The 24,349-nt window shown below is 58.8% G+C and overlaps 1 protein-coding gene across 4 annotated transcripts in view; it reads left to right on the forward strand.

The window, feature by feature from the left end:
* Positions 1-24,349, forward strand: part of ASTN1 (astrotactin 1) — a 58,182-nt gene that overhangs the window by 25,973 nt on the left and 7,860 nt on the right. For 2 of the 4 annotated variants that reach the window (XM_075422608.1, XM_075422609.1), the window contains exons 5-22: positions 329-436; positions 1,483-1,632; positions 2,605-2,772; positions 2,959-3,043; positions 10,131-10,205; positions 10,678-10,815; positions 11,181-11,331; positions 12,223-12,389; positions 12,594-12,788; positions 13,088-13,215; positions 16,071-16,175; positions 16,466-16,654; positions 20,410-20,678; positions 20,918-21,051; positions 21,725-21,876; positions 22,174-22,309; positions 22,416-22,516; positions 23,144-23,327. In XM_075422608.1, coding sequence (XP_075278723.1) covers positions 329-436; positions 1,483-1,632; positions 2,605-2,772; positions 2,959-3,043; positions 10,131-10,205; positions 10,678-10,815; positions 11,181-11,331; positions 12,223-12,389; positions 12,594-12,788; positions 13,088-13,215; positions 16,071-16,175; positions 16,466-16,654; positions 20,410-20,678; positions 20,918-21,051; positions 21,725-21,876; positions 22,174-22,309; positions 22,416-22,516; positions 23,144-23,327 — 2,635 coding nt within the window. The remainder of the gene's footprint in view (positions 1-328; positions 437-1,482; positions 1,633-2,604; positions 2,773-2,958; positions 3,044-10,130; positions 10,206-10,677; positions 10,816-11,180; positions 11,332-12,222; positions 12,390-12,593; positions 12,789-13,087; positions 13,216-16,070; positions 16,176-16,465; positions 16,655-20,409; positions 20,679-20,917; positions 21,052-21,724; positions 21,877-22,173; positions 22,310-22,415; positions 22,517-23,143; positions 23,328-24,349) is intronic. The other 2 variants (XM_075422606.1, XM_075422607.1) reach the window with 2 other exon arrangements.

The raw sequence follows: 24,349 nt of genomic DNA on the forward strand, positions 1-24,349 counted from the left end.
CGAGCCCATGGAAAGGAGGGTTTGGGTGGGGGGAAGCAAAAAAAGCAGTGTCTACAAGGATGGAGCTGATGTTGGTTTGGTTGGTTGCAAAGATGCGGAGGGTGTTGGCCATGGTAAATATTTTATGATACCAACATGGCCACGGGGAAAAGTTGCAGGTAATGGGAGCTGTGGCGGGGAGCATGGCTGTGCGTGGTGGGAAGGGAGAAGATGCTGTCCCTGCTGCTCCTGGCCTTCGAGGCAAGGCTTGCCCTGAAGGGGTGATGTAGGATGCGGCAGCTTGACGTGGTGCCGGCCCCACTGTGACCGCGCTCGGTGTCTCCTGCAGCCGGCTCGGCGTTTCTCAACCCCGAGGGGGACTCGGGGACGGAGGCGGACACTGATCCCCAGCTCGCCTTCTACACGGACCCCTCACGGAGCCGGAGGCGCAGCCGAGGTTGGTGCGGGCGCGGAGGCGGGCGGCGAGACGTGGACCCTCTTGCCTTGCTTGCCGTCACCTTGCCGGGTTTGGAGGCTTTCTGTCGGCGAAAGGGGGCAATCCGGGTGCGATCGGGGCTGCCACGGGCAGGCGCCGGTCCCTGCTCCCACAGCGGGCTGCCGCCGCTCACCAGTGGAGTTTCTCAGCAGAGGATGAAATATATTCTGATTTTTTGCTGGCGGCTTGTGCCCGGCTCTGGTGTGTATTCATGAGTAACACGCTTCAAAGGCTGGCCCGTGAGCTCCTGTGCTGCCGCTCGGCACGGTGCTGCCATGGCTTCACTCCAGCACTGGGCACATGTGAGCTGCACGTGCAGCAGAGGATGGTGACAGGCACGGTCCCCAGGCAGGAGTCTCGCCCCGCTGCCTCCCACCATCCCTCTGGGAGGTTTTCTCCTCCGAGGAGGAGAGTTTCTGTCTGTTTTCCCTCCCTGAGCCTTGTTTGCTGAATGGTGCCTTGCTTTTCTGGGAGTGGTGGGACATCTTCTTCACCCCCAGCGCCCGTGGTGGGTGCTGGGAGGCTGGTTCAGGCTTTGTCTCCACAGCGGATAGCTCATCCCCCAGCCGGCTTTTCCTGCTCAGCTTCTTCAGCTGAGAGATGAAAAGTCAAAGACCTGCATGCCCTCAGCGGTTAGGGCTTTCTGGTGCTTGTTCAAAGACATCCAGGAGGCTGTTGTCATGGCAAAACTAACCCAAGAGAAAGTGCCCAGAAGAAGGAGGGGTCGGGGAAAAAAGATATTGCATTTACCTTTCTTCTCTGCAACATCTCTGCTCTGCTTTAAAGTCCAGCTGCTGCAAAGGTCTGGGTGTGCAGCAGCGCAGGGGTGCAGGACAGCCTGGGGCTTCATGCTCTTGAAAACCCAAAGTGACTCCGCTTGATTGGATTGATGCTGGATTTCCAGCGGCCTGGGCAGGGTCTCTGCACCCTGAGATCCTCTGGCTGCGCCCCAAGATCTTCCTGGGTCCCCCAGGGCTCAGGTTTGCCTGTGCTTTCACATTTTGCAGTGGGGTCCCCCCGGAGCCCCGTGAACAAGACGACGCTGACCCTCATCAGCGTGACGAGCTGTGTCATCAGCCTGGTGTGCTCTTCCCACATGAGCTGCCCCCTTGTCGTCAAGATCACCCTCCACGTCCCCGAGCACCTCATCGCCGACGGTGAGCATCCGGCGGTCCTGCCACCCGCTCCTGTCCCACTCTGTCAGCTGTAGCGGAGGGGAGGAGGGAATGATGGAGAGGACAGATGCAGGATGGGTGCAGGATGGACGGGGATGGGCGCAGGACTGAGGGGGCCATGGTGGAATGGATGGGATGGGATGGGATGGGATGGGATGGGATGGGATGGGATGGGATGAGACGGAATGGGATGGACCGTCGTGGGTTGAAGGACATGAATGTGGGACAGAGGGTACAGGTGTGGGATGGAGGGGGCTGTCATGGGGTGGAGGAGGCAGACATGGGACAGAGGGGACCATCACAGCGCAGAGGAGACAGGCACGGGACAGAGGAGCTCACTGTGGAACAGAAGGGGCTGTTGTGGGACAGAGGGCACTGTCTTGGGATGGAGGGGGCCGTCACGGGATGGAGGGGGCTGTCACAGGATGGCGAAGGCTGTCACGGGATGGAGGGGATCCTTACGGGATGGAGGGGGCCATCACAGCATGGAGAGGGCCATCACGGGACAGAGGGGGATCCAGCATGGGATGGAGGGGACCGTCACGGGATGGAGGGGACCATCACGGGACGGAGGGGGATCCATCACGGGATGGAGGGGACCATCACGGGATGGAGAGGGCCATCACGGGATGGAGGGGGATCCATCACAGGATGGAGGGGGCCATCACAGGATGGAGAGGGATCCATCACAGGATGGAAGAGGATCCATCACGGCACAGAGAGGGCCATCAAAGGATGGAGGGGGATCCATCACGGGATGGAGGGGGATCCATCACGGGACGGAGGGGGATCCATCACGGGATGGAGGGGGCCATCACGGGATGGAGGGGGCCATCACAGGATGGAGGGGGCCATCACAGGATGGAGAGGGATCCATCACGGGATGGAGGAGACCATCATGGTATGGAGGGGACCGCCGCGGTTCGCCGCCGCTGATTCCCCTCTCGGCGGCAGGGAGCCGGTTCATCCTGCTGGAGGGGAGCCAGCTGGATGCCAGCGACTGGCTGAACCCGGCGCAGGTCGTGCTCTTCTCCCAGCAAAACTCCAGCGGGCCCTGGGCCCTGGACCTCTGCGCCCGGCGCCTGCTTGATCCCTGCGAGCACCAGTGTGACCCTGAGACTGGTAGGTGGTCAGCTGGGTTGGGTTCGGGAGCTCACCTCTGCCTGCTCAACCCGGCTGTGGTGGGAAGATGCTTTCTTGCTCCATGTGTGGGAACGGAGCTGCCGGGGACTCGGGGTGGCTTCAGGCAGAGATGCACGTGGCAAGCCATGTCCGCCCATGTCCCTCATGTCCCCCCCCCCTCTGTAGGTGAGTGTCTCTGCTACGAAGGTTACATGAAGGACCCTGTGCATAAGCACCTCTGCATCCGGAACGAGTGGGGAACGAACCAGGGGTGAGTGCGTCCACCGCAGCGTGCCCAGACTTGGACCGTCCTCTCGTGAGCTGCTGGGCTGCAACAGCAGCGTAGCAGGGCTGTGGGCAAATCCTCTTGGGTGGGTGTCAGGAGGACAGGGCCAGACTCTTTCCAGTGGTGCCCAGCGACAGGACAAGGGGCAATGGGCACAAAAAGAAGCAGAGAAGTTGATTCTGAACATGAGGAAGAACTTCTTCACTCTGAAGGTGACGGAGCCCTGGCCCAGGCTGCCCAAGGAGGTTGTGGAGTCTCCTTCTCTGGAGATATTCAAGCCCCACCTGGACAAGGTCCTGTGCAGCCTGCTCTGGGTGACCCTGCTTCGGCAGGGGGGTTGGACTGGGTGACCCACAGAGGTCCCTGCCAACCCCGACCATTCTGTGATTCTGTGATCTAGCGTAATCTTGGTGAATCGTAAGGTCGGCGCGCGGCTGGGCTCTGCAGCAGGTCTGCGGGAGGCAGGAATTTCTAGGCGTTGAAATAATCAGCGGTGATGTAGGAGAGGCCATTGCTAGGTTTCAGAGTAAACACCGCCCAGAGAAGATGGAGGCTGCTCCTCTTCCCCTTGCAGGCACTCTCCTTGGCACCCTGCGCTTCGTGGGGCTTTTGGTTTGGGTGCGCGAGGTGTCAGCGGAGAGCTGAGGCCGGGCTGCCGTCCTCGGCAGAGGAGGGAGGCTGTGGGATGGGGATGCCCCGCTGAAAATCAAGCACGTTAGAAAAATCAGATGCTTCGATGCCATGCAGTGAGAGAACAGAGCAGTCCCCTCTGCTCCACAGCTTTACAGTGTGCAAAGGGAAAGTTTTCTGATGTTTCGACAGCAATTTGGGGGGGGGGGGATCCAAACATTCCCATGCCTCTGTGGCCCTCAGGATGCTCCATCTCCTCCTTAACGCTCACGGGTCTCTGATGTGCAGATGGGGACTTCCAGGGGTGGCTGGAGGTGGTTAGCGTGCAGAAAGCCGAGACACCCCCAAATCCAGAGACCCCACGTTGCACCGACACCTCCAACCGCCTTTTTCCTCCCCTCATCTCGTTGGGCCGCAGCCGGATCTGTGCCCTCTCTGAAGTCATTAGTCTTCGCGGCGGGAAGAGAAAAATCATCAAAGGCCAGGCTTGGTGGCATCCCCGCTGTGCCAGGGGACGGCAGCGACGGGACTGCTGGCCCCAGCTGCGTCCCTTTGAACTGGGGCCCAGGGACAGCAGCACTGCTCTCTCTCCAGCCCCCTCTCCTCCATCTTTTTCTTTTCATTCTAAAAGCAATTTGGCAATGAAACGCGGTGCGGAGGCGAGGGCGGCCGTCGTCGCGGGCGCCCTGAGCCAGGCTGGGCACGGGGCGATGCTCATGGGACAGGTGACCCCGTGTTGGGGACGGGCTGAGGGCTGTGGCCAGGGTCCCCAAACCGCTGCCAGGTACCACTGCCGGGGTGGGGAGTGAAGGACAGAAATAGAGCTCCCTTCCCGGTTTGTCCCCAGGGGACAAGCGTCCGACAGGGATGTCCCCAGCTCCTCTGTGCCCATCCCTGAGGCACAGAGGGATGGGGACGGGAGCGTGGAAGGGTTATTCCCCCTGCCAGGGACACGTGTTGGGTTTGCAAGTGTTTCACGGTGGGTTGGAAAGAGCCCACCATGACCACCCATGGCTTTGGTGCCAGCCTGTGCCTCGGTCAGATCTGCCAGCAGTGTGCTGGACCCACCACCTTGCGAAACGCAAGAAGGCAAATGACTTTGTCCGCTGAGGCGGGTAGGAAAAATGGATCAAGCATAGGTGGAGAAGCGTTTGCTTCCTTCCCCCCTGCTTTGCCTTTGCTCCTGGGTGTGGGACTGCAGCTTCACACTTTTCCTCCCATGCACATTGCTCTGCTTTAGGTCCTTCCCGATCTAGCTGCTCCGTCGTCTAGAGGGAAAGTGGGGAAAAAGCTGCTTGGAGGTGAACTGGGAGAAAATACAAATGGTAGCAAGCAGGAGAGAAGCCAAAGGCGGGAAGGATGAATCCGTTCCTGCAGCCCTCTGGACCTGTTCGCAGCTCTGGACCCAGCTGTAGTCTCAGCAATGCCAGCTCGGAAGGTGCTCAGGACCCGCTTCGTTCCTCCGGGGGATCTGGGGCTGCTTTTCAGACCCAGCTCCATCCCGATGCCCCCAAGGGAGCCTTCTCCATGCTCATGCTTGAGCCTCTGCCTTTTCTCCCGCCACAGTGTTCATACCTGGCCAGGATACCTGTTGTCTTGGGTCTCTTCATACTTACCAAAGTTGGCTATGGCAGATTATACACAGCATTTCCAACCTACTCTGCTGTTTGGGGCAGAGGAACCCAGCAGATCTAGACTGTGGTAGAGCCATCAAAGTCCTTCTGCCCTTCTCTGGACTCTTGAGAAGGCTCCAACGCTGCAGTGTCGGGGCTTTTTCAGCGCCAGCCTTTGAGAGCTCCTCTCTCGAGCTGTCTGACACCGGGGTCGTTTTGTGTTTCTTCCTTAAACTTGTCGGATTTTTGTTTCGGAAAATGGTAGCAGCTGAAGCCACGCTCAGCCATCCCTGCCTGCAGCTTCCACTGTTTATAGGGGCTCTTGAAAGCTAGTCCACAGTAAGCATTGTGATGCTGAGGCCAGCTTGGTGTTTAATGAGGATTTTTTTTTTTCTGTGCCGCGATCTCTTTCTGATGTCCAAGTGCGGCTTGGGGCAGCTCTGCCTGCAAGGGCTTGTGATGGTGGAGGTCTCTTCTCCCTGTCCAAGGTGTCCCCTGTGCACCCTTGGCCTCCACAGGGTCGTTGTCTGTGATGAACTCTCTTTGGTCCAGAAGAACCGTCTTGTCAGAGACCGTTCAACTGAATAACTTGTATTTTCAGCCTGGTATTTGTGGGTTTTTTGGGGTGGTGGTGGAGCTGCCAGGCCACGCTGTCTTTTATCATGCTCATCAGCTTTCTCCCAGCTCGAGCCTAACAAGGTTGCCCACAGGCTCACCTGAAAGAGATGTCTGCAAATCCTCTGCTCTCTCCCTCCATCCCAAGGCGAGATCAGCTGTGCCTGAAGTGTTTCTGACTGTTGTTTGCCTAATACGCCCTTAACCCCTCCAACATTGGAGCCATGTGCTGCTGCCGCGGGTGGCACAAGCCAGGCGCCGAGTCAGTCCCTGGAGGAGCCACGTCGGCTCTTAGCAAAAGGGGGGGTTCAGCAGGACCTGGGGGCTCTGCCAAGCCCCTCGGCGTGCTTTGGAGCGACGTGGTCTGGCCGTGACCTCTTTTGGGTTCCTAGGGTGGTGTTTTTTTGTCTGAAAACTCATCTGAACCCTTTAGTTTCGATAGGTTTGCCATCGGTTTGTTTTTATTTACGGCGATGGCAGGTTGGCTCGGTGTCTGTTCACTCAGCGGCATCTAATTTTGCTTGTGAAGACGAGCTCATCTTTGAACTTTATTAGTGAAGGCAGCGAGGCTTTGCGTGTTGCGTGGATTTTGGGTACCACGCTGAGATCCGCGCCATCGTGGTACATCTTCCACCTGACGCGTCCGGTCCGAAATCTCCATCAGCTTTTCGAAAAAGAAGATCTTTTTGATCATGGGTAGCAGCTACATTTGATCACCTGCTTTTTTTTGTGCTGCTCTTCAGCTGTTTTAAACAAATCTGGCTGGTGCTGTTTGTGCGTTCACAGTCTGCCTTCCTGCTTTGATTTGCATTGTTAATTAGCTGCTTTCCGGCTCTTACTCTGATGTTTCTCGGGTAGGGTTCGGTTTCCAGCAATCCAACCAACCCTGCCTTGTCTTTGCTCATCAAACCAAATTCCTGCGGTCGCTTCGTGCTATGACTTGACCAAAAGTCAGAGCAGCTCATTCTGCCTGCGGTTAATAAACTCCTGCCTGCCCACGTTCGTACATCTGCAGCTCAGCCCTTAGATCCGTCACGCGGTGTCCCGTGGCTTCCCCATCCCCGCGCGCCGTGCTGGCCTGGGGGCCCTTTTCGGATGCCCCAAGGAGATGCGAGACGGATCAGCTTGTAATGGGCTTCACCCTGGCATGGGGAGGTTTTTGGCCAGTTTAAGGCAATTAGGCGAATGTGTCGGGCCGGGCACTCTTGTCCTCTTCTAGCAGTTGGCAAGCAGGGACCACCTCAGCCATGCAGGGCAGGTTACCCTTCCTATCTCCGCCCCGCAGCCTTGCAGCCGTTTTTTCCAGCACAGGACCTGAATTAACGCAACAGCCCGTGCCCTGCTTGCCCACCTCCGCTCCCTCCCTGCCGTGCCTCTCCTCTTCTGCACGCAGCTCCCCCCCTCCGTGGCCGAGCACCCGCTCCTCCTGCCCCGTCCCCATGCACCATCCTCTCCCCACCCCACCAAGGAGCCTAGGACAAGCCAAAGTGACAAGGACAGCACTATTCCTGCTTAGAGTCTGGGTTTCTTTTTTTCTCTTTTTCTCTTTTTTTTCCCCCCACTCCTTTTTCTATCTTTTTTCTTTTCCCCTCTGCCTCTCTCCATCCCCTGCTGTGTGCCTCGGCTTCGCGAGCTTGAAGGACGGCCGGATAAAAAAGCTTCTCTTTCTTTCAGATCCTTTCACCAAACCACCCATCCGCCTCCTCCTCCCGCCCCATTCTCCTCGCAGATTTACGGGCAGCCCAGGGAGAAAGTGCCGGCATTAGCATTTCTAATAAAGAGCTGCTTGGAAGGGATGGCAGGGGGTGGGGGGTGGGAAGGGGAGAGGCATCGGCAGCTGAAGCCCAAGCAAAGCTGTTGCGAAGCGAAGTCGGGGAGGAGCCGGGATGGGCATCGCTGGCGGGAGAAGTCGGCAGCTCTCTGCTCGCCCCACATCAGGGTGGTGGTGGGTCTTCATGGATCGTCGGCGTGGGGAGTGGGTCCTGGGGCTGCCGGAGAGGTGCAGGCGCTGCAGGGATGCTTCTGGTCTGTTCAGCCTTGGTTTGAACACTGAAGATGTGGTGAGCGCCTTGGTCCGAGCTGCTGGCTCCCAGCAGGCACTTGGAGCTGGTGCTTTGATGCCAGGATTGGGTCCGGCACCGCTGTCCTCGTGCCACTCGCTGGGTGGAAACCCCCAGGAGCACGGCGGGGCAAGGAACCAGATGTGAGCTCACCTATTTCAGTGTGTAAGAGCCGACCACCTTCTCCTCCGATGGCATTTCAGCCGCGCTCACGTGCGGCGGCTTCTCGGTGGAGCTGACGCTCCAGCTGGAAAAAGCAAAGAGGCCAGAAGGTTGTCCTGGAGATCTGGCCGTGGGAACTTGCTGACTGGGTGTGGGGAGTTTGCAGGTTCTCAGCTGCCCCCGTGCTCCCCCGTTTTGTTGTTTCGGACGCCCACCCGAGTGGCAAGGCTTGCAGGGAGTCGAGAGCTGTCATTTCTGGCCCATTTAATCCAACCTGATCAGACGCAGAGCTGCTTCTGCTCAGTCCTTTGTGAGCTCTGAAGACCGTGGAACCAAAATAACTGCAAAGAGCAACAAAACCTGGAGCAGCAAGATGCCTCCAGTGAAAGCAGAAAGCGGGGAGGGCGACAGCCGTGTGGGCACAGGAGAGGAAGGAGGGGGTGAAACAGCGGCAGGGGCACAGAGGGCAAAAGGGCGGCGACGGAGGAGGTGAGGTGTGCCTGGGGAAGGAGATCTCACCCCGTCTTCTGCAGCAGAAGGTCAGCAAGGGCGGGTGGGTGGCAATGTCAGTGCTGAGCTCCTGGAGAGCTTCCTCTGCTATGATTTGACCAAGCAAGAGGAGGAGAGGATGGGTAAGTGCCTCTCGTTGAGCTGGAAGTCTTCTATGGAGACCACCTCGGGGCTGACCTGCAGAAGGTACCGTGTCCTTGAAGGCTCCGTGGTGCCTGGCAGCACTGGTTTTCCCCTTCCATGCAGGCATGTAGCTAAAGGCTGAATGTTCCTTTCCACTGGCCTTTTTTGACCCCGAGTGGGGGCAAAGTGGGGCAGGCTGGGAAGATGCCGCACGCTCCCTTCCCGGCGCGTGGAAACCTTCTTCTCCAGCTCACAGCCAGCATTTCAGCCACAGCTGGAAGTAGCACCCTGGGTGGACGTGACATGGCCTGGGCTCTGATTTCCATCTCCCAGGCGGGTCCAAACCCACTGGCCACGTGTCCAGGATGCGTTGGCGTCCGTGTGCTGGCCGATGTGCCATCTGGCAGAGCCCCGGCAGCCACCGTGCCTCCGGTGAGCCGAGAGCGGCTCTTCACAGCCGCTTCTCCGCCCGAGCCGGTGGGGAACAATACTTTGCCTCCGCTTTTCTTCCCTGCCCGGCGTGCTCTGGAGAAGCGAGAATAAAACCCATCTGCGGAGGCGCGGGAGCGTTCAAGGCGTCGGCGAGAAGCGAGGAGCTGACCTCCTTCAGGGCAATCCGATCCGCAGGCTGAATGTAATCCCCTGCTCCCAGCCGACCGGACGGGAAAACGGCGTTGTATCCCGGCAAGGAAAGGAGACAGCATCCCGTAATCCTGCCATCAGGGGTTTTTTTCTTATTATTATTTTTTTTTTTGTCCTTGCTGAAAGAACTTCAGATTAGAAATTAAAGTGCTTGTGCAGGAGCGCTGTAATTGCCTCTGGAGAAAATCCTCGGGCTTGTCGGCAGCACCCGATACTTTCACCCTGAGTTTTAACAGCAGCGATGCAAGGGGATGGCAAATCTCTTTCTCTCCCCAGCTCTGAGCTGTTGCAGTGGGGATTTAGGGCCTGGGAGCGGGGGTCTCTGTGCCTTCCCTCTCTCTGCCTCGTCAGCCTCAGTGATGGTCTCCCGGCGGGGCCGTGCTGCTGGGGATGAACGTCCCGAGGTGTCGTGGCTGCGGGTGTCCCACCGAAGGGCGCTGACCACCAGACCGTGGTTGCGCATCACCTGGTGCTGTCTAGGGCAGGAGGGATGGAGGAGATGGGGCCAGCAGCTCTCCAGCCTCCTGCTTGGCTCCAAGCTTCCAGCTTGTCTTCCAGAACCCTATGCAAAGTCCCACGGGTCCTGAGGCTTCCTCAGCTCCCCTTCCCGAAACAACGAAACCCCTCTGCCCGTGAGCTGGGGGCTGTAAGCGGTTCGGGCTGTGAGCGGCAGCTGGGGCACGATGCTGGCGTGATGCTCCTGGGTTTCTCTTCCAGGCCCTGGCCTTACACCATCTTCCAGCGCGGCTTTGACCTGGTGCTGGGTGAGCAGCCTTCAGACAAGATTTTTCGGTAAGCGGTAAAGGTAACCTGGGCAGTACATTTTGGGGTTCAGAAATATGGCTGGGGGCATACGGGCGGGCTGGTACCCCAGCTGGCAGGGCTGAGCGCGGCTGTCCTGTGCCACCTCCTGGGGACACGCAAGCATGACTGGGGAGGTCCTCCTACAGCGGCCATGTGGGATACTGGATGCCCACCAGCCAGCTCCTCCTCTCCATTCGTGATGGGAGGGAGGTTTAAGTTCTGAAGAAGGATTTCTATCGAGAAGGGAAGTGCCTTTATTTTACTTTTTAAAATTACCTATTGTGTGCTTTTGGGGGGTCGTTTGGGTGCATTTGGAGGAGCCACCCCACTTTACCCTGCCCCAATGCCTCTGCTTGGGCTGGCAGCCCTGCAGGGCGGCAGGGAGGTTAGAGGGCTTGGTTTTGGGTAGGGGCAGCCCTCCGGGCTCGGCATTTCCCCCCTTTGCTGCTCTCCCCGGCAGGTTCACCTACACCCTGGGGGAAGGCATGTGGCTGCCGCTGAGCAAGAGCTTCGTCATCCCGCCGGCCGAGCTGGCCATCAACCCCTCGGCCAAGTGCAAGACCGACATGACGGTGATGGAGGACGCGGTGGAGGTCAGGTGGGTGTGACGGCAGGGCGAGGGCATCTTAGTAAATTGGTGGCGTGTCCCTGGAGTGAGAGGACCAGCCCAAAGCACGTGGGGGTTGATGAGAGCTGGGACCCTGCCTCTCATTTTTGCAGGTGGACGTTAGTACGTCTGTTCACCTGCCCTTCTTTTAGTGCCTTCGGAGGTAGCTCCCATCATCTCAGTAGCTCTTGCATCCCTTTAAAAGCTTGGCTGCTGTTCAGTGCCTTGTCAGCCCGAGGGAAACCTGAGCTCCAGAAAAACCCCACGTGGCAGCCGCAGTCGTGCACGCGTTCGCGGCCGTCTCATCGGAGCAGTGAAACACCTCCTCCTCCTCCTCCTCCTCCTCCTCCTCGCAGGGAAGAGCTGATGACCTCCTCCTCCTTCGACAGCCTGGAGGTCCTCCTCGACTCCTTCGGCCCTGTCCGCGACTGCTCCCGGGACAACGGGGGCTGCAGCAAGAACTTCCGCTGCATCTCGGACCGCAAGCTGGACTCGACGGGCTGCGTGGTGCGTGGCCCCCCGGGGACCTGCGAACCTCCGTCGGTGTGAGCAAGGAGGGAGAGGGAGGATGGGGAAGGGCTGCTGCACCCCTCCTCTCTTCCCTGGTGAGGAAGAACTTCTTCCCTCTGAGGGTGATGGAGCCCTGGCCCAGGCTGCCCAGGGAGGTTGTGGAGTCTCCTTCTCTGGAGATATCCAAGCCCCGCCTGGACACGGTGCTGTGCAGCCTGCTCTGGGTGACCCTGCTTCGGCAGGGGGTTGGGCTGGGTGACCCACAGAGGTCCCTTCCAACCCCTGACGTTCTGGGATTCTGTGATTCCTGTCTCCTCGGGGTGGGCATTTTGGGGTTGGCTTTGTAGCAGGAAGAGATGGGTTTGGGCTGGCATCTCCTCCGTCCCCGTCCTTGCTGCACACACACGTGAGGGAGCGAGAGCCCATCCGCTTGTCGGCTCTCCGGGAGGTCCCACGTCACTTGCGCGTGTCCCCTGTCACTGCCGTGCGGGGAAAGCGTGTGACCCTGAAACGGAGGGATGTGTGGGGCTGGGACGTCCTGCTGCGATGCCACCCGAGCTGGAGATTGGGGTGAGGAGGCTGTGAGCGTGGGGCAGCCGGTGGAACAGGCAGCATTGCTTTGGCAGTGAGCAGAGCTGGCCGCACGTTACCTTGGTGGGGGGCGGCTCGGGGGGCTCCCACCCCGGGGTCTGCACTCCCAGGGGGCAGAGGAGGCAGGAGGAATATCTGCAGCCGCGGGCGGCGTTGCCGTGGTCCGTCCCACACCCCCCGAGCATCGCTTGGGCTACAGTTTCCAACGGAGAGCAGCGCTGGAGCCCTCCCTTCCACCTCACCCCCGGGACCAGATTTCTTCCCTGGGAGCTTCACCTCTCGCTTCCCCCTGACCAGTGCCCGATGGGACTGAGCCCCATGAAGGATGGCACGGGCTGCTACGACCGTCACATCGGTGTGGACTGCTCGGATGGCTTCAACGGGGGCTGTGAGCAGCTGTGCCTGCAGCAGATGGTTCCCCTGCCCGAGGATCCCCTGCTCTACAACATCCTCATGTTCTGTGGGTGAGCGACCCGTCACTGCCCCGGCGATGGGGACACCCTTGAGGTGCTGCTCTACTTCGCCGCTGTCACCCTGAGCTCAGAGGGTTGGGTGGCTTGGGAGGGAGGTCTCCTCCGTTCCCTGTGTCCCTACTGGGGTGGCCTGGTGGCCCCAGTCCCCACTGCGGTGTGCTGCAGCTGATGGTGGACCCTGTGCTGGCTTCCCAGGTGCATCGAGGACTACAAGCTGGGGACGGACGGGCGGTCGTGCCAGCTCATCTCGGAGTCATGCCCCGAGGCGGGGGACTGTGGCGAGCCCCGCGAGCTGCCCATGAACCAGACCCTCTTCGGGGAGATTTTCTACGGCTACAACAACCACTCCAAGGAGGTGGCCGCAGGGCAAGTTCTCAAAGGGACGTTCAGGTGAGGAGGTGACCCCAGCAGGGTCAGACCTTGCTGTGCTCTTGAAGAAGGTGGCATGGGGAGCATGACCATAGCGGACTGCCTGGTCCATCCATGTCTGGCCAAGCTTTACAGGAGAGGGCTGGTGGGGGGGAGGCATCTGAAGCTTTCCATCAACAGCAGGCATCTTTGTAACCCAAGCCCAGAAGAAGGGCTTGCTTCTGGGTGGGTTTTTGGGATGGGTCACTGGCTGGTGGGGATGATCCCAGGCAATTCTGCTGTCCTTCAGCCTTGCTCTCCTCTCTGCAATTCAATTCTAGGCAGAACAACTTTGCCCGGGGCCTGGAGCAGCAGCTGCCAGACGGGCTGGTGGTGGCCACGGTGCCCCTGGAGAACCAGTGCCAAGAGGAGCTCTCTGACCCCACACCCGACCCCGAGTTCCTCACCGGTGAGTGAGTCCGGCCAGACCCGCGCCTCTCCCAACGGGGCCACTGCCGGCATGCCCGGCTTCGGCACCTACCCCTCCCAGGGGATGTATCTGCCATGGGGTACGTCCAGTCTGGCTTTAGTAAGTGCTAAGAGGAAGGCATTAAAAATGTGGTAGAGGCTGTAAATTAGTTGTGTGGGGTAAAAGCTCAAGCATCCATTGGATATTTATTTGCAAAAAGGATTATTTTTTTTTTTTAATTCAAGGCAAAAAAAGTTTCCAAACACCTTTCGTTTGATTTCCGAATCAGAAACCCTTCGCTGGCGTAATGAAGCGTTCCAAACCTGCTGCCACCAAGCCAAAATGTTTGGGTTTGTCCTGCCAGAGTGTCGTGGTCCGTGAGCTGTAGGGTCATGGTGGCTTCCTAGACAACCTTCAGGGATTTACCTTGCTTCCACTGAGTTGCCAGCAGTCCTGAATTGCTGTTGTTTTCTCGATGCTTGTTGTCGTTGGCTGAGATGGCTGAGGACACTGGGCAGCTACCAAATGAGGACAGGCTGAGGGAGTTGGGCTGTTCAGTCTGGAGAAGAGAAGGCTCCAGGGTGACCTTAGAGCAGCCTGCCACTACCTGAAGGGGCTGACAGGAAGGACGGAGAGGGACTTTTCACAAGGGTGTGTAGTGATAGGACAAGGGGGAATGGCTGTAAACTAAAAGAGGGCAGACTTAGATTAGATATTAGGAGGAAATTCTTCACCATGAGGTTGGTGAGGCCCTGGCCCAGGTTGCCCAGAGAAGCTGTGGCTGCCCCTTCCCTTGCAGGGTTCAAGGCCAGGTTGGATGGAGCTCTGAGCAACCTGGTCTGGTGGAAGATGTCCTTGCTCACGGCGGGGGGGGGGTGGAACCAGATGATCTTTAAGGTCCCTTCCAACCCAAACCATTCTATGATTCTGTGTGGGTGGTAAGGTGCTTTGGGAAGCGTCTGCAGGGTGGTCTCATACAGGACCTTGTGCATTCACCCCGCCTGGCAGAGCTCCCGGGAGGGTTTCGGGGAGCACCCCAATGAGGGGCATGGCAACACAGATGTGTGTGTGCAGGCAGAGAGGAGGGTGCTGGCAGGGCCGACCTGCCCTTGGGGAGCCACGTCAGCGGGTCACCCCTGCAGCCATAGGGATGCTCAGCCCTGGCTGGATGTGCTGGAGGACACCTACACCCCAATGGGGCTCTGCTGTCCTCCCCGCTGCGTTGACGGGGTTACGTGGCTGTAACGACGGCTGCCGCAGCATCACGGCAGGTTTGGTGGGGCTGGGACACCACCGGCAATTATGCCGGGGAGGCAGAAGCCAGTAAATTACCCTATTCATTTCCCACAGCTCTGCTGGCTTTTTGTGGCTGATTAAGGGGGGGGGGGGGGGGGGGAAGGAAAAAAAGGAAAAGAAGTAAAATCTTGTCAGTAAGCAGATCTGGATGTTGCAGTGAATACACGAGAGGCAGAGCTGCTGAGTAAGGAAGGGCTGTTTTTTGCATAAACACTTCCCAGGGAAGAGGGAGGCTTTGAAGCTGTTGGTAGCAGCCAGCACCGAAGGGAGAGGCACTGGAAGGCAAAGGATCACAGAATCACAGAACGTTCGGGGTTGGAAGGGACCTCTGTGGGTCACCCAGTCCAACCCCCCTGCCGAAGCAGGGTCACCCAGAGCAGGCTGCACAGCACCGTGTCCAGGCGGGTCTTGAATATCTCCAGAGAAGGAGACCCCACAACCTCCCTGGGCAGCCTGTGCCAGGGCTCCGTCACCCTCAGAGGGAAGAAGTTCTTCCTCATGTTCAGCTGGAACTTCCTCTGCTTCAGTTTGTGCCCGTTGCCCCTTGTCCTGTCACTGGGTACCACTGGAAAGAGTCTGGCCCCGTCCTCCTAACACCCACCCTGCAGATATTTATAGGCATTTCTAAGGTCCCCTCTCAGCCTTCTCTTCTTCAGGCTTCTCATCCTCCTTATCCTCCACCTTCATTTCTTGTTACGGAGGCGGGGATGCCCATCGTTGTCCTCCTGAACTCCTGCCGTGTGGCTCTTCAGCAGTGGAGCTTGAGGCGTGCCATGGTGCTGTGTGGCAGAGGGAGGAGGTGGCTGTGTCCCGGCGTCCTGCTCTGGCACGCTGAGGGATGCTGCGGTCCAAGGCTCGGTGGCTTTTCTGTCCCTCTGCTCGTGGAAGCTGAGCTGCGGTGTGCCTTGGCTTGTGCCTTGGGCGGGACGAAGTGGCCGCCCAGCCCTGGTCCCCATGGATTTCTGGCTCCCGTAACACAGTTAAATGGCTGGAGAATGGGATGGCCTTGCCTGGAGAAGGAGAAAGCCCAGGTCCTGCTCAGCCCCAGCATTGCTGTGACGTCCCGAGGGGCCACGAGCATTGAGAGGCGTGTGGTTTCCCCCTTGAGCGTGTGTCCTGCTTGGCTCTGTCCCAAGTCAGGGACCCAGGGCCTCTCGGTTGGCGTCACTTGGGCACACATGGCGTGACGGTGACCGTTCCCAGGCCTGCAAACGGCTCATTAAAAACCACAGCTCTCATTAGTGAAATAATTAGCACTCCTGGGCATGTCTTGGGAGCTGGGCATGAAGCAGGAGGGGTGGTTGAGGAGGCTCATTATCTTCCGATGCGGAGCCCTGAACGGCAGGATGAAACGAGCCCGCGTGTTTTCCTTCAAAGCCATCATTTTAATTGCTGGGGAGCAGCTGACCCTCAGCTCCGGGTGCCTGGCTGTCTCCCTGGGGGGACGTGGTGTGTGCGCAGCCCTCTACCCAGCCTCTGCCCACCCCGCCAGCTGCGTTGCCCCGCGGCGAGGCGTCCCTGGGCCGTGGCACTGAGCCCCTGTGTCCTCTCTCCGGCAGGGATGGTGAACTTCAGCGAGGTGTCCGGGTACCCGCTCTTGCAGCACTGGAAGGTGCAATCTGTCATGTACCACGTCCGGCTCAGCCAGCTGACCATCTCCCAGTGTAAGCATGCGGGGCGGGGGGGAAGGAGGGGAAAAAGGGGTGGCGAGAGGACGCACAACCTTCTTCTGGGAGGTGATGGGCTCAGAGGTTGTTCGCCCATCGCAAGCATCTAGGGAGGTGGCAAGGGCTTGGGGGGGAAGGAGGGGAAAAAGGGGTGGCGAGAGGACACACAACCTTCTTCTGGGAGGTGATGGGCTCAGAGGTTGGTCACACATCACAAGCGTTTTGGGAGGTGGCAAGGGCTTGGGCGTCCTCTGAGATCTGAGCAGCTCCTCCCGTCGCCTCCCCAGCCTTCAGCAACGCGCTCCACTCTCTGGACGGGGCCACCTCCCGCGGAGATTTTGTGGCGCTGCTGGACCAGTTTGGCAACCACTACATCCAGGAGGCCGTGTACGGCTTCGAGGAGTCCTGCTCCATCTGGTATCCCAACAGGCAGGTCCAGCGGCAGCTCTGGCTCGAGTACGAGGACATCAGCAAAGGTAGGAGCCCTGCTCGTCCCCAGGAAGGGTCCCCGCGGCCACCCCATGGGAGCAGGAAGCTGGGTTTGCTTTTGGCGTAGCAGGGAAAGTGCCCAGCCCGCATCAGGGCTGCGTCCCATCTCAGCCTTTGATTTACACCCCGCTCTCGCACCCTTGGAAGCTGGCCGAAGGACTCCCGTGGGCTGCAGCAGGCGTCAGTCCGGGCCAGAAAGGCAGATAAATACCCACATCCCCGGGGAGATGAAAGATGGATGCGCTAATCCCACCAAGCCATCCTGCCTGATTCTGGACTTAACTGTTATTTGCCTTTAATCCTGTTCCTTCCTTCCTTTTGTCTCCGCCGTATCTGCTCTCTTCCACTTGCATCCCGCGGCCAGACTTTTCTCCCTCTAATGTGTTTTCTTCTCCCAGGCTGTCAGTACTGTGCTTTGAATGTCTGGAAACCAGTTAGGAACTGGGAGGTTCACCGTGGCGCAGGGGCCGTCGGGCGCTGCTGCGTCCCCTCCGGTGCCCTCGCCGCAGCGAGGTCTGACGGCTCCCAGGGTGGAAGGGGTTTTGCAGGGGGGTGACGGCTGGTTTGGACGCCAGCTTCCCAAAAGCCGAGGCAGCCCGACGCCTGCCTGCTGCTGGCTGTCACCAGGACCGCAGCATCCCTTGTGCTGGCCTTGGCAAAGCTGCCCGCAGGCTTTTTGCTGCCCGCGCTGGGGACCCTGGGTTGCACCACCCGGGCTTGGGCAGCAAGCGAGAGTCAGCTCCCGAGCCCAGACACCAGGGACGCATGAGCCACTGCTTTTTTAGGTGACCTTGCTTTGCTGTCCCCTGCCCTGGAGCTCCCAGGTGCGGGCAGCATGAGCTTGGAGTTCACAGGCACCGCGGGACCTCCACGTTGTTTCCATCGTGAAGCTTCTGAATTCTCGGGATTGGCAGCAGCCTACGGTGCTGCTCTCGCTGCGCCCTGGCCGCGGAGACATTTGTTTTCTCTCCAGGGCTCTTGTGGGGGAAAGGCTCAGACCTCCTGGAGCCTGGACTCCTTCCCAAGCCCACCTGCGAGAGTACAGACCCGTTGCTGTTTGGCTGTGGGCTGTCTCCAGATGCAGCATCTTTTGATTGCAAGTGCTTTTTTTTTTTTTCTTTCTCCTGCAATTTCCTCCTCTTTGATTTTCCTGCTTGGAGGCTTTTCAGGTCTGGCAGTCTCTTTCCACCCACAATATCACATTTCGGTTTCGCTCTGGCACCTGCCACTTTCCCTCCTTTGCTTTTTGTTTGCAAACATCAGGAGCTGGATATCGATCGAGAAATTGCAAGAGACAAACCATTCCCTGGCTGCTCTGCTTTCCCTCAGCTCCTGCTAAGCTGCGATTCACAACCAGCCCAAAGCGATCCATTTCCAGCTCGCTGGGGGAGCGGAGCGGTGCTTTTCTATCCCAGGTTTTGTTTGACAGCCTTGTTTTCTTCGCAGGAGTCTCAAGGATAGGCTAGTGCTGGCACATTGCTCAGCAAGCGCTTGGGGCGGACCTGCTGGAGAGCAGCTCTGCGGAGAGGGACCTGGGTGTGCTGGTGGATGACAGGTTGACCATGAGCAAGCAGTGTGCCCTGGCTGCCAAGAAGGCCAATGGGATCCTGGGGTGCATCAAGAGGAGTGTGGCCAGCAGGGCGAGGGAGGTTCTCCTCCCCCTCTACTCTGCCCTAGTGAGGCCCCATCTGGAGTCCTGTGTCCAGTTCTGGGCTCCCCAGTTCAAGAAAGATGAGGAGCTACTGGAGAGAGTCCAGCAGAGGGCTGCGAGGATGCTGAGGGGACTGGAGCATCTCTCCTACGAGGAGAGGCTGAGGGAGCTGGGCTTGTTCAGCCTGGAGAAGAGAAGGCTGAGAGGGTACCTTAGAAATGCCGATAAATATCTGCAGGGTGAGTGTCAGGAGGACGGGGCCAGACTCTTTCCAGTGGTGCCCAGCGACAGGACAAGGGGCAGCGGGCACAAACTGAAGCAGAGGAAGTTCCGTCTGAACATGAGGAAGAACTTCTTCCTTCTGAGGGTGACGGAGCCCTGGCACAGGCTGCCCAGGGAGTCTGTGGAGTCTCCTTCTCTGGAGATATTCAAGACCCACCTGGACGTGGTCCTGTGCAGCCTGCTCTGGGTGACCCTGCTTCGGCAGGGGGTTGGACTGGGTGACCCACAGAGGTCCCTTCCAACCCCGACCATTCTGTGATTCTGTGAAACCCTTGCAGTAGGAAGATCTTTCTGTTGAGCCATGGACGTGCTCTTTGGCAGCTCCCCGCAGCAGCTGGCCCATACGAAGCCCCTGCCAGCGATGCCCTGAGCCTGTCCCAGGGCCGAGGCTTTATCTGGGCCTCCTTTGGCTTACTCCAACCCCACCGACCATCATCGGTTGTCCCTCTGGGCCCCTCTTTCTTCAGTGTCGAGCCATGGATGTCCTTTGTTAGGGCTTTTGGGTGAGAAGCACCGTTCTCCTGCGCGGCGAGTCTCGCAGTGGTGGGGAGATGCTAGCTGGGGCACAGCAGTGATGGGCAGGTCCTACCTTATTGACTGCTGTGCCAGGACTTTTCCCCTTGTGTCAACGTATTTCCTGCTGTGGGAGTGCTGGAGAAAAGCCCACCAAGCACAGGGTCTGGCTCACTGCCCAGTGCGGTGGGGACACGGTGGCACCCAGCGTCGGGCACCTTCATGGGAAGAGCATAGACCGTGGCGATGTTTTGCTGCCACAGATCTTTTTTTCCGAGCCTGTTGGGTTGCAGGGTTGCCTGAGGTTTGGCAAGGTAGGACCTGCAGATATTCCAGGGTAGAGGGTGAAGGAGCCTTCAGCCCTGTTGCAATCTGGTTGGGGGGGTCTGCCATCCCGATGGATGTACCTGCCCTCATCTCCCCGTTTTCTTTTGCGTTGTGGTGGTGCTTTGTAAGCTAAGCCCTTAGGTAGAAACCCTGTTTCCTTGCCCAGCTGCAACTTTGTCTGCCTCCATCAACCCCATGACACTGCGAAGAGACAGGAGGAATCAAACTTGAGCCAGTTCCTGGAAGGGAACTGCTCCCCATCTCCCTACTCCTGCACGGGGACCGAGCGCAGGAGGGGTGGACGGGCTGGAGAGGGGCTTGGTGGCTGCGTAGCCATCTCAAGAGCTTTCTGGGCATCGCGAGGCACCGGCACGTCTTCCCTGCTCGTTCTGAGCTCTGCGGTGCTGCTGGCTGCAGACCTGTGCGGGGACGGGCACAGTCAGCATCGTTGCTGTGCACACCAGTCTGACGCTCGTCCTCTCTGGTCTCCAGCATGCTCTGCCGCATCACCTTGACGGGGGTCCTTGGGAACCGAGGGAGTGGAGCAAAGAAATCGGCTGTGGGGCCAGGGGGGCTCTTGCAGCAGAGTGGTTTGGCAGGTGGATTTGGAGGGGTGTGAGCACGAGGCGAAGATGCCCAGGCAGGTCCTTCATGAGCTTCCAGCGGCAAGAAGGCGGCTCCATCTCATGGGGACCTGCTGCAAGGATGGCCCGTCCTGGTGGCAAAGGGCTGGGGAAACTGAGTCATGGGGAGACAAAAGGACTTGTGATGGTAGAGGCCGGAGTGGACTTCCCAGTCCTGATTTCTGCTCTGAAGACCAGTGGGCATTTAACCCCTACAAAGCAAGCGGGGGGCCCCTAAGGATATAGGGGGCCCTCCTGGGCACAAGGCAGGGCTCTAGGCCCCTGGCATCCCCTTGTCGATGGCTCAGAGCCCACCCTAGTCCCCTTTTCTCCCCCCCTTCCCCAGGCAACTCCCCCTCGGACGAGTCGGAGGAGCGTGAGCGGGACCCCAAGGTGCTCACCTTCCCCGAGTACATCGCCAGCCTCTCCGAGTCGGGCACCAAGCGCATGGCGGCTGGCGTGCGGATGGAGTGCCAGAGCCGTGGGCGCTGCCCCTCCTCCTGCCCACTCTGCCATGTTGTCTCCGGTCCCGATGTGCCAGCCGAGCCGATCCTGCTGGAGGTCACCAAAGCAGCTCCCATCTATGAGCTGGTCACCAACAACCAGACCCAGCGGGTGAGGAACTGCTGGCTGAGGGTGGTGGGGCGAGCGTGAGGGGCAGCAAGATGTCATCAGGGCGGTCTTTGCAGGCAGCTTGCCCTGGTAGCATCACGTCAAGCCGTGGCAGCCCTTGTCTGTTGTCTGGCCCTTCTCTCCAGGGTGGAGGGACCACGCTGATGGATGAGCACTCACTGGAGTGGCAGCGGGATGGGAGCTCACCCGCCCAGTGCTCACCCCCTTCTCTTCTCTCTCAGCTCTTGCAGGAGGCCACCATGAGCTCACTGTGGTGCTCAGGCAGCGGGGATGTCATTGAGGACTGGTGCCGCTGCGACTCGAGTGCCTTCGGGGCTGATGGGCTGCCCACCTGCGCACCGCTCCCGCACCCCATGTAGGTCTCCACGTGTGCCCAGCGTGGCCTCTTGGTGTGGTGGGGCTGGGAGGAGGTAGTGACGGCCAACGGCATGGTGGCAGGGGGTGGTGGGGCTTGGGTGGCTTTGTGGGGCAGGTTTGCAAGTGGATGGGGGACCTGGAAATGAGGCAGAGGGTGCAGAGATGCCGTGTCTTTTCTAAATTCAGCTGAGGATTTGGGGACTGGTGTTGGATCCATTCTGGTAGAGCAACCACAGAACCTTGGGACCAGCATGCCCAGAGCCAGGAGGGGTTAGAGAGGTGGAGTCACATCTGTCCTGAGCTCGCTCTCTGCCGTGGGTTAGTGGCTTTGAAGCCCTTATGCTCATGAGAGTTGTGCAGAAACGGTCCCTAGGACCTTACAGAAACCAATGAATTTCTGGTGCATTTGCATGTGGTCTGCACAGCAGAGTGAGTGGAACAGGGCATGGACACACTCATGCTGCCTTCTGCACCAGCCATGGGGACCAGCTGGAGAGGTTGTCCTCAGCAACTCTCCCACACCTCAGCCTGGTGGTTTTGCTGCCTTTTTGTGGCTCAGAGGAGCAGCAAAGTGGTGATGGACATGGGTGAAGGTGGGCATGGGCAGGTGGTGGGGGTGGTTGGTGGAACCTGCCCTCCCGAGATGCTGACTGGCCGGCATTGCCCCCCAGCCTGCGGCTCTCCACCGTGCATGAACCCAGCAGCACGCTGGTGGTGCTGGAGTGGGGGCACTCGGAGCCCCCCATTGGGGTGCAGATCGTTGACTACCTCATCCGTCAAGAGAAAGTGACCGACAGGATGGACCACTCCAAGGTGGAGACAGGTGAGTGGGGACTCCACCAGTTCTCTCTGGGGAGGGTGTGATGGAGTTTTTGGAGGAGAGCCTTTCTCTCCCTCTTTGCGAGGGGCTGCTGCAACATATCCAGTATCCTGTGGAAAAGAAAGCAGCCCCTCTCCTGCCCTCCATGCTGCCAAAGTGGCAGCTCCACGCCATGGTGATGAGCCTTGGTCCCCCTTGGCACCAGGCAGCGTGGTAGCGGGCACAGACCTCAGCGGCTCTCCACAGCCCCGGGGACACTGGTGTCATCACCCGTGGCGCGTCCCCCCCCCCTCTCCCTAGAGACAGTGCTGAGCTTCGTGGATGACATCATCTCCGGTGCCAAGTCGCCCTGTGCCATGCCAGCCCAAGTGCCCGACAGGCTCTCCTCCACCATCTCCCTCATCGTTCGCTGCCTGGAGCCTGACACCACCTACACGTGAGTCGTCTCCCCCGTGCCATGCCCATGGCTCCCACCTGATGCTGCCAGTGTTTGCATGAGGGCTCGGGAGTCCAGAGCTTCACTTTTTTTCCTTCTCGGCCAGGTTCACGCTCTGGGGAGTCGATAACACAGGAAGACGCTCCAGGTCCAGTGATGTGATGGTTAAGACCCCTTGCCCCGTGGTAGATGATGTGAAAGCTCAAGGTGAGATGGAGGGAGTTGCTGGACTGTGAAGTTTGGGACTAGCAACAGGGCGTTCCCCCTTCCAGCGTGTCCCACACACGTCTTGTGTCCTGGCTGTAACGTCTCCTTCACCCGTGGTGGCCCAGGTGCTGCCACGTGGTGTTGAGTGTTGGTGTGGAGGGTGGCGAGAGGCACACGTCCTCTCCACAAACAAACACAGAGGCATTCTGTGCTGGTGGGAGGATGGGTGGAGGGACAAGCACGCAGGACATAACGAAATATCCAAGAAGACCTGCCTATCCCACCCAGAAACCAACTGATAGCACAGGTGATGTCTGTGCTCAAGAAACCCCAGTTGCGTGCCTTCTTGTAAATAAAAAAATATTTCACTAGTGGTACCTGATGACACCACCAGTTTCTTTTCCTAATTGGACCAAACTATGGGAATCTAACCTGGACTGAGTCTGGGGAACGCCATCTACTCTGTTGCTCTTCCACTGGGACCTTGTCTTGATATGACGTAAATCATAACTCAGGGGACAAATCTTGGCTCTGGTCTTGGTTTCCCTAGAGCTGAGCTTTAGCCTGGTGAGCCTTGTTTACTCTTTTCCTTGCACACCACTGAGTACCCCCTGTCCTTCTGCCCAGAAATAGCAGACAAGATCTACAACCTCTTCAACGGCTATACCAGCGGCAAGGAGCAGCAAACAGCCTACAACACTCTGCTGGACCTGGGTTCCCCCAGCCTGCACCGAGTCCTTTACCACTACAACCAGCACTACGAGAGCTTTGGCGAGTTCACTTGGCGCTGTGAAGATGAGCTGGGGCCCAGGTAGGCTCAGGAGCTGGGCTGGATGGGCAGGGGGGCCTGCCCACCAACGTGCTTATCCCTCGTAGATGCTGGTCACCAGGAAGGTGGCTCTCTGGTAAATCCCATGAATATGTCTGATGATAGAGCTTAGAGTCTCACAGTGGGGCTCCTGTTTTTCTGGATGCTGTGCATACGTTTGGGGTCCAGCCATCTCCCTTGAAGCACCATAAACGTAGGATGAGGTGGAAGGTGGTAGATCACTGTCAACCCATCATCCTCGTCCATCCCGCCAGCCCTACACTGTCTCTGGAGTTTTGCCTAGTCTGTTCATGCCATGCAGGGTGGGAAGGGGATGGGATTGTCTTTTTCCATCAGTAGCTGCTGCCACAGGCAAAAAGAGGGAAGGTCCTGGGAAAATAGTGCAGCTTTGAGGCATGGAGGTTGTTGGGGGTGAGAACGGGAGGGACTGGGGTTGAAGCGTGTTGCTAGAGAAGGGCCCCGGGTATTGACGGAGTGAAGAAGGGGTAAGGAGGTGGTAGTACCTTCAAGCCTTCTGGAGAAGGTGACACAGAAGAGCTTGGTTGTGGAAGCTGCTGGATGAAGTGTGTGCAAACACACACACATGCGCTGGGCCATGCCAAGGTCAGACTTGGCTTTCTTCCTTTTCCTGGGCTTTGGCTTGAGTTGAACGCATCTCTGTGTGTTGACCTCACTGTCACTTATCGTCCAAAGCAGGCAGTGGATTGACCTTAGGTCTCAATTGCACGTGTGTTCCCTCCCTTTTGATCCACGTCTGTGGTGATGTGGGGTGATCTCAGGGACACGAGTGTTTTTGTGTGCCCAAACAGTGCTGACCCACCACAGCCGGTTGTGGGGGAGGTCGTCTTGAGCCCTTCCTGGCTGAGACAGTCCCTTCGTGCCTGACTGAGTACCATGTTCTCTCCCTGGGCTCCTCCACGTCGCTGCAGCCCCTCCAGCTGCCTGGGGATGGGGTGCCTCATGCCCTGGGCTTGTGGAGGCAACCAGATGTTCCCTTCTCCCCA

Source organism: Opisthocomus hoazin, chromosome 6 (assembly GCF_030867145.1).
Source record: "Opisthocomus hoazin isolate bOpiHoa1 chromosome 6, bOpiHoa1.hap1, whole genome shotgun sequence".
NCBI lineage: Eukaryota > Metazoa > Chordata > Aves > Opisthocomiformes > Opisthocomidae > Opisthocomus > Opisthocomus hoazin.